Consider the following 12,250-nt stretch of genomic DNA (forward strand, 5'->3'; position numbering starts at 1 on the left):
GATCCATATATAGTAGACTTCTGCTAAGGAAGTGCATTTTTGTGGGAAAAGTTGTGTTTGGCAACAAGTGACAGAAAAATCCACCTAAATTATCTCATTTATGAAAAAAGCTGGAGGCAGGCTGTTCCCGCCTGCACGGCTGAGCAAGGACTCACTGCCTGCCATCCTCAGGGTACTGATTTTATTCTCATGTTTGTTGCCTCATTGTCACAAGATGGCTGCCCCAGCGCCAGATTATCACACATACATTTAAGGGAGGCCTGACAAAGGGGAAAGGAACAATGCCAAGGAATGAATGAATGACCCTTTCATGCTTCTCCCTTTCATCACGCAGCAGCATCTTTTCCAGAAGCCCCACTCCCTCCAGCAGACTTATTTTTATATCTCTTTGGCCACAGCTGGGTCCTGTGGCCACCCTTTGTTGCTGCAAGGGAAGCTGGGATGAAGACTAATAATTGGCATTCTAGCTTCAATGATGGTTGTGACGAGGGGACAAGGGGTCCTGGATGGCTTTTGGGCAGGCCGTCGGTCATACTTGCCACATGTTTTAATACAGGCATGTAAACGACCAGGTCTCATGGCTTGAGTGACTGTCATTGAGGCTAGGTATGTATGGAGAGATATGTAGGATGGATTTTTCTGACCCTAATTACTCAGATTGATCATCTCCATCAGAGGTTGCATTTCCCCCGAGAGAGGCCACCCAGGTAACATCAAGGCGTGATGAGAGAATATATGAGAGAAAGATGAGTCTTTGATAGCCGAGGGGTGCAGGCCCTGCTTAAAGACAGGCAAGTTTAATACACCGGCCAACAAAACAGACTGTGGGGCTCCCAAGACACCACCCTTGCCCGGGTTCCATGTGGGTCTTAGGCAATGACGCTTATCCAATACATCCCACGCCCGAATGTCCTAGAATGCAGAGATCATTTGTCAGTGAGTGCTTTTGTACCAGCTCGGGAGGAAAAGGCTAATGCTTGCCTACATTTTCAGACTCCAGGACGTGTGCCATGACAAACTGCCAGTACAGCTGCGAAGACACGGAGGAAGGGCCGCGCTGTCTCTGTCCATCCTCGGGCCTCCGCCTGGCTCCAAATGGAAGAGTTTGCATAGGTAAGGCAGCGGGACTCACCTCTCCTCCTCCTTCCCCCTCCACTGAATTCCTTCTTTGCCATTCAGCACAATCTGCTTGTTAGCTACACTGAAAGTTCCTGAAAGTTCCGATTTAGGCCCATTTTTGAGACGAGTAGCAACATCGACTCTAGACACACTTTGGGATGCCGGAAAGAATACTTCTCTGTCCCTTTGGGATTGACTAGTGCCATAGCGGAAAAGGGGTTTTATTTTATTTTAGTATATTTACCCTGCATGTTTTACTTCAGTTACCACAGAAACCTGCTACTTACTGTCATCTGTCATTCAGCGAATAAAGTCCCAAGGGCCATTGGGCTCATTTTGGGTTCTAGCTAATATCTTCCTACAAAAATGCATTCACTTATTATTTTTTTTAGATCTAAGACTATAGAGAATATCTATATCCTTTCTACATTGTTTATGTTAGCAAGTAACTAATTTCCCATTGTCTTTAAAGGTTGCTCTAAGAGATAAGAACTAAGTATTCTAAAACCATTTCTGCTTGGAGGGATGAGCAGATTAAATCCATGATATTAAAGGAGGAGACAGAGCCATCCTTTATAACTTTGAATTTAGTTAAATCAGTGGATTAGAATTTGGTCTCTTGCTCTCCCCTGTCTTATTTTGGGTCTTAGTTTTGGGTCCCACAGAAGTGATCCTGAGCAAGTAGTTGATTTGGGAGGTGATCCCAGAGAATGCTGGTTGAGGAGGAGGTGAGGGAAGGCTCCACCAGGGAGTGAATTCAAGGAGCAGGTTGAGCATCTATGCCCCTCTAGGAGACAGGGTGGGGGGGTGGGAGGGGGATGGTGTGGGAGGGGGATGGGGGGTAGCTACCACCAGGTTTCCTCCTAGGTCAAGGGCACTGGGGATTTATGCACCAACTCCTGTTTATTGTGGGGAAGGGGGGGTATGTGGGAGTGTTGGGGGGGGCAGGGGCCTCAATCCTCAGTGACTAAGGCAACACTTTCTGCCTTAGTTCCCTTGTGGATTTGCATTCTGTTCAGGAACCAAACTGTATATACTCGTAGCTCTGTGCTTATATGCAAGTGAGCCAATAGCATCAGTAAAGGATAGCAAATCAAATCAGAATGTTGGAAGAGTCCTTACTCTTTTTTGCTTAAATAAGCAAATATCACTGCAATTTCATATTCTTATTTATTCATTGCAATAGAAATATTTCTCAAAAAAAAGAAATATCTCTCAGTCAAGGTGCTGGACATTTATTTATCCCAAATGAATTGTGTATCTGTTTCATACCTTGATAAGCTGCATTTAGAAAGTTCAGCCAGATAGGTCCTAAATCAGTTAAATACTTTAAAAAATCCCTGAAAAATTAAAATTTTGGCCCTGCTCTCTGGGAGTAATCAGATTTCATTAGATTCACAGGGTTTAGTGTTCTTCGGTGAAATAAGATTTCTATGACAAGGCTCATGCTTGACCAAACTGAATCCAGTTTTTATCTGCACGAAAGTGGTCACTGCAGAATTATTTTGGTCAATCCAGCACGTATTTAGGATTTTAAGAATGCGAAGAGAACAGTAAGCCAGCACCAACTTGCTGTTTAACCACAGGTCCAAATTAACAACATACAACATCTATTCGATTTGTCATCTTAAAGTGAAAGCAAAGTCTGAGTCTGGATATTTTGGCCAGCATCGCTGCCAGCCCCCTGGTAACCTGACTCTCAAGGAAAGCAAGGAAGCCTATTGTCTGCTAAGTTACATCATGGCATCATTACACTTGACCCACCCTTTATGTTTAAGTGCCGATGTAGGAAACTGCCTCTCCGGTACTTGGGTCAGTATTGTAGGAGCCTTGGGGAGCTTGCTAATAATTCTTCCGTAGAAGACAGTATTTAAGGTGTGTATCCGTTTGCTTAACATGTAGTTCAAAAATTGTACACACTATACAATATTCATAGCTGGAAAAATATTACTTCCATCAACAAGCATGTAATGTCTCCGTACCAAGTGCCAGACATATGCTCCCAGCCCCAAAAGAGCCACCAGGGCCTACCAGATGTGAATGTGAGTAGTGACAGTACAGTGAGACAATGTCTCTAAAACGAGATGTACAACGCCATGGAAACACATAAAAGGAGGAGCTGTGAGTGTGCTGAGGGCATCTAGAATGCTTTCCAGAGGGTACACGTTGGCAAGTAGAATAATCAGAATTTTCTACCAAAGAAACTGCGTGTGTGTGTGTGCGCATGCGCGCGCATGTGTTTTGGGGGGAGAACACTTTTCTTGCTATCACTGACACATTCTGCTTCTACATCCTAGATGTTGATGAATGTGCCTCCAGTAAAGCCGTCTGCCCTTATAATCGGAGATGTGTGAACACGTTCGGAAGCTACTACTGCAAATGTCATGTTGGTTTTGAACTGAAATATGTCAGGGGCCGATACGACTGTGTAGGTGAGTCGGTGACACCCTCTCCTTTTTCCCTCTCCCCACCAAACCTGTAGGCTTTGTCTACAGCTATCTTGAGGTCAATTCAGTCTAGTAGTTGAACGGTCTACTCTACTCACCAGTTTAACAATACGAGAAAAGTCACTTTTTTGTTTCTGGCTTTTAAAAAAATTGTTTTAAATATTTTATTTATTTATTCATGAGAGACACACAGAGAGGCAGAGACACAGGCAGAGGGAGAAGCAGGCTCCCTGCAGGGAGCCCGATGTGGATGACAGGATCACGTCTGGAGCTGAAGGCAGATGCTCAACCACTGAGCCACCCAGGCATCCCATGTTTCTGGCTTTTAGGGAACTCTGGTGAGATGTATTAGATGACACCAGACCAGTAAAGGTCTAAAGTAAGGAACTGCAGTGGATATAGTTTTGTTATTTGGGCAGGTATCTTGAGATGATTTTTGTGGGTTTTTAAAAAAAAGTTGGTTGGTTTTATTTTTTGATTCTCCAGATATGTAGCTAAAAATGGGAAAAATACACAAAAGGAGGGGGGGAAAAAGGCCTATTTGATCTTGATCTCAATGATCTGTTCATAGCCATTTCTTTTAGGAGAGGCTTTATTTTTTTTTTTAATTTATTTATTTATGATAGAGAGAGAGAGAGAGAGAGGCAGAGACACAGGCAGAGGGAGAAGCAGGCTCCATGCACCTGGAGCCCGACGTGGGATTCGATCCCGGGTCTCTAGGATCGCGCCCTGGGCCAAAGGCAGGCGCCAAACCGCTGCGCCACCCAGGGATCCCTAGGAGAGGCTTTAGAAAAATGTGTGAGGGAGATGAAGGCACATGCCCCTTCCTCTTTTGGCCCTTTCATGGTTCCAGCTCCAAATCCCCTAAAATGTTCCCTTTCTGGGTCCCTGAAGCCACTCTCTGAGTCTGGTCTGTCGGCTATTGGCCTGACCTGTGTGAAATAAAATCTTTTGGCCCTTAGTGAAGGGATTCCAAGCCTGAACGAGCAAATGAAGTGGCGTGTTTGGGAGCCCTTGGATGCATTCACTCTGCTCTTGGTAGAACGTGGGATGGGGCTTGCACTACGGTGAAGGGAGATCCAGGCTCCCTGTTATTCATGTTACACTTAGAGCAAATGTTTATACAACGAGGAAAGCTAATGGGTTGGGGCCAAGTAGGATTTCTCTCACGTTCCATCCAGAGCATCCCAGGACGTGTCCTGTGTAACTGCATTGTGGCAACAGTTGGTTCCAGCATCTTGGACCATCTTGTGAACCCTCTGTAGCTCTTCACTCAGATCTTTTTAAACACAAAGGCCAACCTAAGCAGGCTTGTAAAAATCCATGTTTCTTGTGGGCTTGGACCCATCCAGCTCGTAATCCACTGATGCTGTGTCACAGAGAAGAAGCCTGTTTCCTGATCCCTAGGAAGTTCCACTGGGCAGGGTGGGAATGCACAGGGTGAGCTTCTAAGAGAAACACATCTTGTGATTCTAAGTGAATCAGATTAGCATCTGAGCTCCTTTGGTGGCTAAATTAAAAACAATGGGCTCTTTTGTCTGCATGTGTCCCCCAAAGCATAGAGAGCAGGTGAGATGGAAAGGAGGGCTAATGAACTTCTCACTTGGGTAGGATTCGGCAAACTTTCCTGGTCTCCATCCAGCAGACCAGCTCAGACCAGCCTGACCCCGCTCCTGGCAGCCTTTGAACAAAATGCCTATGAATTCAGATGATGTCAACGGGTCATAGCCCACCTTATCCTCTGCTGGTTAGGAGTGTTAAGTCCTTCCACGTGTAGAATTTATTTTCTGATATTGTTATTTAATTTTGGATTAGACGGATGAAAAAGTAAAGAAAAAAACTGAAACGTCTTACAGATGTCAGTAGTATTGATAAGCAGTCAAGACTGCCGTGGGGTGGTGAGCTGCATGCAGGGAGCTCCCCCGCTCCCGTGTCCTGGTGTCAAAGACCGGGCTCGGAGCCAAGGCGTCGGGCTTGGAACACCTCTCAGTTCTCAGGCCCCACTCGGATTGTTGGCAGTGTTGAGTGGTTGGTCTGGGAGTTGCTCAAGCGTAAGGGATAGTCTTTTTGTTCACGGGAAACCTTCATGTTTTCAGATATAAATGAATGTGCCGTGAATACCCACACATGCAGCCTCCACGCCAATTGCCTCAATACCCCAGGATCCTTCAAGTGTAAATGCAAGCAGGGATACAAAGGCAGTGGACTTCAGTGTTCTGGTAAGTAGCATTTGCTCACGGGGTCATAGTAGAACATTCTCGCATATCTTTTTTTTTTAATTTTTATTTATTTATGATAGTCACAGAGAGAGAGAGAGAGGCAGAGACACAGGCAGAGGGAGAAGCAGGCTCCATGCACCGGGAGCCCGACGTGGGATTCGATCCCGGGTCTCCAGAATCGCGCCCTGGGCCAAAGGCAGGCGCCAAACCGCTGCGCCACCCAGGGAATCCCCATTCTCGCATATCTATTTCCTTCTTCCTTTCACTTCTCTGTCTCTGTCTCTCTCTGTGTCTTTTTGTGTGTGCATGTATGATAGTGTGTGTGTGCAATCTTTGAAAATTTTAACTCTGTCTCAGTCCTGTCTTCTCTGCTAATCGGTCCACATCTTCATTAACTCACTGAAGTCTTAGGCACTAAAGCTTCAACACTGGCAAAGGTTCTGGATATTTATCTGGTCACAACTTACTTTCAAATACCGAAAATAAGATTTAAGGACAAATGGCACTGTGTGAATGCTATCTGTCAGGATAGGGTAGGTTACTGTGCAGTAACAAACAATCCTAAAGTGGCAGTGGCTTAGGACCACAAACTCTTCAACCACACAAATCAGAACTCCTTCCAGAATACACAACCAAAAGAATATGGTGAAGCTGATGTCACTTTATCTGTCATCACCAAACCTAGTTTGACAATATTTTTAAAAGATTTTATTTATTTATTCATGAGAGACACAGAGAGAGAGAGAGGCAGAGACACAGGCAGAGACACAGGCAGAGGGAGAAGCAGGCTCCATGCAGGGAGCCTGACGTGGGGCTCAATCCCGGGACCCCAGGATCACACCCTGGGCCGAAGGCAGGCGCTAAACCACTGAGCCACCCAGGGATCCCCTAGATCGACAATTTTTTAAAGATTTTATTTATTTATTTGAGAGAGAGAGAGAACATGAGCAGGGGGAGGGGCAGAGGAAGAGGAAAAAGCAGACTCCTCACTGAGCAGGGAACCTGCCATGGGGCTTGATCCCAGCACCCTGGGGTCATAGCCTGAACTGAAGGCAGACGCTTTACCAACTGAGCTACCCAGGTGCCCCGGATTCACATTTTTAGCAAAGATTCTCATTGTTCTTGTTGGTGAATTCTTTAATGTTTAGGTGGTTAAAAAAGTTTAAATTGATAAACCAAATACTTAACCAGAAAATGCCCCTGCTGTGGAGCTATGACAGCAACAGTAGCTTATTTCTCATTCGTACTATGTCTAAAGAGAGTCATCAGGTGTTTCTTCTCATTGCGGTCACTGAGGGAGCCACGTGGCAGAAGCTCCATCATCTTATGATACCCCAATATCAGTCTGAGGCCTTAGGGTTTGTCACAGCAGGGAAAGAAGCATGGACAACCACACAGCAGCTCTCAGTTCATTTAGCTTGAAAGTAGGGGCAAAAAATACGTCGTCCTGCTGCACGTACGAAAAGAGCTAGAAATCCTGATGAGTATTGGAATGTCTACCGAGGCGAGTCAACAGTGATTTCAGTACATTCACTCTCCAATGTTCAAAGTCATGCAGGTTTATCCTTCTGCTCTTGAGCCTTTTAGCCCTGGCTCATCGTGTGCCTAGATTTGTTTGCTGCCCCAACTCCACTCTCCTGTATACCCCTTAGCAGAGCTCCCACATCCTCCCACGCCTGTGGCTGCAGGTAGTGCCTTTACCTGTCCCAAGCCCTCGTGTGGCCAGTACTCCTGATGACACAGCACAGCGACCCCCCTGACGGCAAAAAGAAAGTGTCCACCCCGTGAGAGACACTGAGCAGCACAGCCATAAAGGTCACGGTATCCCAGTGGGCTGTGCTTGAGTGCCGCTGGACGAGAGTGTGTACAAAAGGAAGAGGAGTCTGGAAGTCAAACTCTCTGAAGAGGTGCCAAAAGTACTGGGCAGCGTTTCATCTGGAAGAAACTGTGGAAGAGTATAAATGACGCCTGTAGATCTTTTAAGGAATGGGAAAGAAAAGTGACTTCCCAAAGCAGACTCGGAGCAGTGGGTGGAGGCTCCATCCCCTCACAAATGCCGGCCAGGTGGACGAGAGTGGGGTCGGGAGCCCTGCCAGGGGCACATTCCACCACGCGCGGCCCTCGGCGAGACCCCTGCGTTGGGCTGAACGTGGGATTACAGAGCCACTCAGTCTCCGGCAACTCTGTGCTGTGGTTTCTATCCCCCTGAGCCCTGTGCTCCTTCTAGAACTTTATTCAAAGACTGAGAAAGAGGGATCCCTGGGTGGCGCAGCGGTTTGGCGCCTGCCTTTGGCCCAGGGCGCGATCCTGGAGACCCGGGATCGAATCCCACGTCGGGCTCCCGGTGCATGGGGCCTGCTTCTCCCTCTGCCTGTGTCTCTGCCTCTCTCTCTCTCTCTCTCTCTCTCTCTCTCTCTCTCTCTCTCTGTGACTGTCATAAATAAATAAAAATAAAAAAAAAAGCAAAGACCAAGAAAGAGAGATTGGCTGCCTGCGCAGGGCTGTGCATGCATGGATCGGAAGGGGGGATGCCATAACCTGGAGAGGCCCCTGCAGAGAAAACTGAGTGAATCAGCTTTCTGTATTGGATGATGGTCAAGGGCTCCTTCTCACCACCGGATTCAGCTCAGCTGTTGCTCATTACCCCAAATGGCCCGAGACAAGTGAGGCTGGGATATACACGTTCAGATTTGGTAGCAGAAAGGAGCCCCTTGACCATCAGATTCAGTCTGAGCTCTGCCCCTTACTGCCTGTGACCTATAATTAGGTTTTTTTAAACTTCTAAGCTCCATTTTCGGGGCGCCTGGGTGGCTCAGTGGTTGAGCATCTGCCTTCGGCTCAGGTTGTGACCCTGGGGTCCTGGGATCGAGTCCCACACCGGGCTCCCCACAGGGAGCCTGCTTCTCCCTCCGCCTGTGTCTCTGTTCCTCTCTCTGAGTTGCTTATGAATAACTAAATAAAATCTTTAAAAATAAATAAATAAACTCCGTTGTCTCCTGTGCAGCTTGTGATGAGCCAGGCCCCAGTCCCCGGGCACCCCCTAATTTCAGCAAGGCAGGCTAAACAGTTCCCTGCAGATCCTTATCTCCAGTGAGGTGGGCTCCCTGCAGGTGGCTGTGCACTTTCTCTAGAATGCTGCTCAGCCCCTTTGAAAAGACAGCCCTCAACCGCTGGATGGTGGGTGCCAGGAGTCTGGTTAAGGACCACAAATGGTCGCAGGATGGGATAGTTTCAAGGTGTGTTCTGCATTGGTTCCCAGATGTCCCCAACAGGATGGAGCCCGTTACCCACAGTCATTACCTGCCCATTGAGGCACCATCTTTAGCTTTTCTCCCTTCTTGTCTTGCTCTCCTCCTTCCACCACCCCCGCCTCCTGGGATCACCTCCCAGATAAACCCTCTGTACCCAAATCCTTGTTTCAGATTTCTGCTTGGGGGAACCCTCATTAAAACAGGTACCTCTCAAGTACATTGTAAGGTTTGAATGGAGGTAATAGAGGTAGAGAGCTTAGTTCAACTGAGCACATAGTAGATGCTCAATAAAGTTACAATAAAGTTACTTATAGTTATTAATCGTGCCATTTCAAAAACTGTTTCTTAAAGGCCAGCTACTCTTTAATCCGAAATTCTGTAAAGGGAGATGCACAAATGCTATTGCATGTAAAAGAGATGCCTCAGGAAAACACTTGTTTCAACAAGTGGGCAGCTCACCTCCACATACCCATCCCTGGCCTCAGGCCTAAGAATCAAAGTAAAAACTGCCCAGAATAAACCTGGAGTCACTTTCCTTCCTGATCATTTAACGCCCTCGAAACCCCAATGTGTCATTTTTTAAAAAGATTTTACTTATTTATTTTAGGAAGAGAACGTGTGAGTGGGTGGAGGGGCAGAGGGAGAAAGAATCGCAAGCAGACTCCTTGCTGAGCATGGAGCCCAATGTGGGGCTCAGTCTCACGATCCCAAGATCATGACCTGAGCCAAGATCAAGAGTCAGACGCTTAACCAACTGAGCCACCCAGGGACCCTCATAGTGTGTTATTAATGTCCGAATGAAGGCAGCACCCCTAAGCATGCAGCAGAATAGCTGTTTGCAGCTCACAGTTTCTGTATTGTCCTCCAGCATTTTTAAATTTTAAATCCCACATCAACACAAACACTTCTTATGTCAAGAGGACTTCTGTTTTAGTCTGACCATCCAGCTTTAGGCATATTCTTGGGTAAAACAAATTTTTCTTTATTCTCTGAGACCTCAAACTCATCACAATGTTCTGTTTGATACCCTGAAACCATTTTGTTTCTGTCCATTCTGCAACTGAATTTTTTCTTTCATCTTTCACCAGTGTTTATTTAAAAGAGAAAATGATCTTTGGGTCATTCACTGTAGTACTTGCCCAGCCCTTTCCGGTCTGCTTTGATTCTCTGTAAAATAAATAGCCATGTCTCTGTTGAAAATTGATCCTAACAGACTCCTAACCACACTGCTTAAAGGATGGCCCAAAATTCACTCTTCTGTGCATAGGAAAGTCATACAAAAAAAACTGAGAGACTTGCATCTAATTACCATACAGCATCATAAAATGTTATGTTGTAAAATACATTTGTATGCACATAAATTGTTATAATTTATAATATACGGCATTGATATACCAACTTTTGAGTTCGTTTTTTTTTTTCAAAGATTTTATTTATTTATTCATGAGAGACACACAGAGAGAGAGAGAGAGAGGCAGAGACACAGGCAGAAGGAGAAGCAGGCTCCATGCAGGGAGCCCGATGTGGGATTCGATCCTGGAACTCCAAGATCACACCCTGGGCCAAAGGCAGGCACTAAACCACTGAGCCACCCAGGGATCCCCCGAGTTCATTGTTTTTGCAAAAGTCCAGACTCTGTGTTACAATACAGAGGAGGAGTTAGGGCCTGGGTGGCTCAGTCAGGTAAGCAACCAACTCTTGATTTCGGCTCAGGTCATTGATCTCAGGGTGGTTAGATGGAGCCCCACACTGGGCTCTGCGCTAGGCATTGAGCTTGCTTAAGATTTTTTCTCTCCCTCTCATCCTCCCTCAAACAAGAAAAAAAAAGAGGAGTTAGTAAGATTGTCCTTATGCACATATGTACCCAGGGGAAGGAGTTCCCTAAATGTAGACATGTATGGATTTTTCCTGGTCTAATATATGTGAGTGTTAACCATACACTGTTAGATAATTTGGTCTTAATTTGACAGTAGCTCTACTTATTCTAAGCAAATCAAAACTTTGATAATTATCTGACTTGAGTAGTAGGTCAATTTAGGAAAGGAAACTGTCATTTTTTTACTAGCATGGCTTCTAGAATCCCATTACCTTGGCTTAACTCTTGGCTCCCTGGCATACTATCTGTGGGCTGTAAACAATTTAACCTTTAGTGCTTTGGTTCCCACATCTGCAAAATAAATATAATAGTATCTGGCCCTTAATATTCTTTTGATGGTTACATGAAATAGTCCATACAAAATAAATAAATGTTCATATAAAGGGCTTAGTTCCAGCCCAGAATATATTAAATGCTCAAAAATTGTGCGCTAGTAGTAAGAGTAACAGTGGTAATGGCTTCTTTACCAGAATTCAACAGTTGTTCCCATTGAAAAAAAAAAAGGGTGGGGGGCAGCCCCGGTGGCCCAGCGGTTTAGTGCCTGCCTTCGGCCCAGGGCCTGATCCTGGAGGCCTGGAATTGAATCCCACGTCAGGCTCCATGCATGGGGCCTGCTTCTCCCTCTGCCTGTGTCTCTGCCTCTCTCTCTCTCTCTTTCTCTCTCATGAATAAATAAATAAAATCTTTAAAAAAAATTTCCTTAGTCATTAGAAATGTGCTTCTTTTTTTTTAAATAATAAATTCATTTTTTATTGGTGTTCAATTTACCAACATACAGAATAACACCCAGTGCTCATCCCGTCAAGTGCCCCCCTCAGTGCCCGTCACCAATTCACCCCCACCCCCCGCCCTCCTCCCCTTCCATCACCCCTAGTTCGTTTCCCAGAGTTAGGAGTCTTTATGTTCTGTCTCCCTTTCTGATATTTCCCACACATTAGAAATGTGCTTCTGATTTAATTCAACTTATAGACTGCATATTCAAGATCATAGGCATTGCTACAAAGGGCCATTCCAATTTTCTTCTTTCAATTATGATATAAACATTAGAAGTTTGGGTGTATGTCCTAGAAAAGATATCTTTTTAACTCACTGAAAGATTTTAAATATTCTGGTGGTGAATTTTAAAAAGTAATAGCAAACAGGGGCATTTTGGTGGCTCAGTCAGTTAAGCATCTGACTCTTGGTTTCAGTTCAGGTCATGATCTCAGCGTAATAGGATCGAGTCCCACATTGGGTTCTGCGCTCAGCTCAGAGTCTGCCTCAGATTCTCTCTTCTTCTCCCTCCAGCTCACACACACACCCTCTCTCAAATAAAATCTTTTAAAAATAAATTAATAA

General features: G+C 45.5%; 1 protein-coding gene across 3 annotated transcripts in view; it reads left to right on the top strand.

The window, feature by feature from the left end:
- Window positions 1-12,250, top strand: part of EGFL6 (EGF like domain multiple 6) — a 70,170-nt gene that overhangs the window by 34,966 nt on the left and 22,954 nt on the right. For all 3 annotated transcript variants that reach the window (XM_055339167.1, XM_055339168.1, XM_055339169.1), the window contains 3 exons: window positions 994-1,113; window positions 3,417-3,551; window positions 5,663-5,785. In XM_055339167.1, coding sequence (XP_055195142.1) covers window positions 994-1,113; window positions 3,417-3,551; window positions 5,663-5,785 — 378 coding nt within the window. The remainder of the gene's footprint in view (window positions 1-993; window positions 1,114-3,416; window positions 3,552-5,662; window positions 5,786-12,250) is intronic.

This window comes from Nyctereutes procyonoides, unplaced genomic scaffold, assembly GCF_905146905.1.
Source record: "Nyctereutes procyonoides isolate TBG_1078 unplaced genomic scaffold, NYPRO_anot_genome, whole genome shotgun sequence".
Taxonomy (NCBI): Eukaryota; Metazoa; Chordata; class Mammalia; order Carnivora; family Canidae; genus Nyctereutes; species Nyctereutes procyonoides.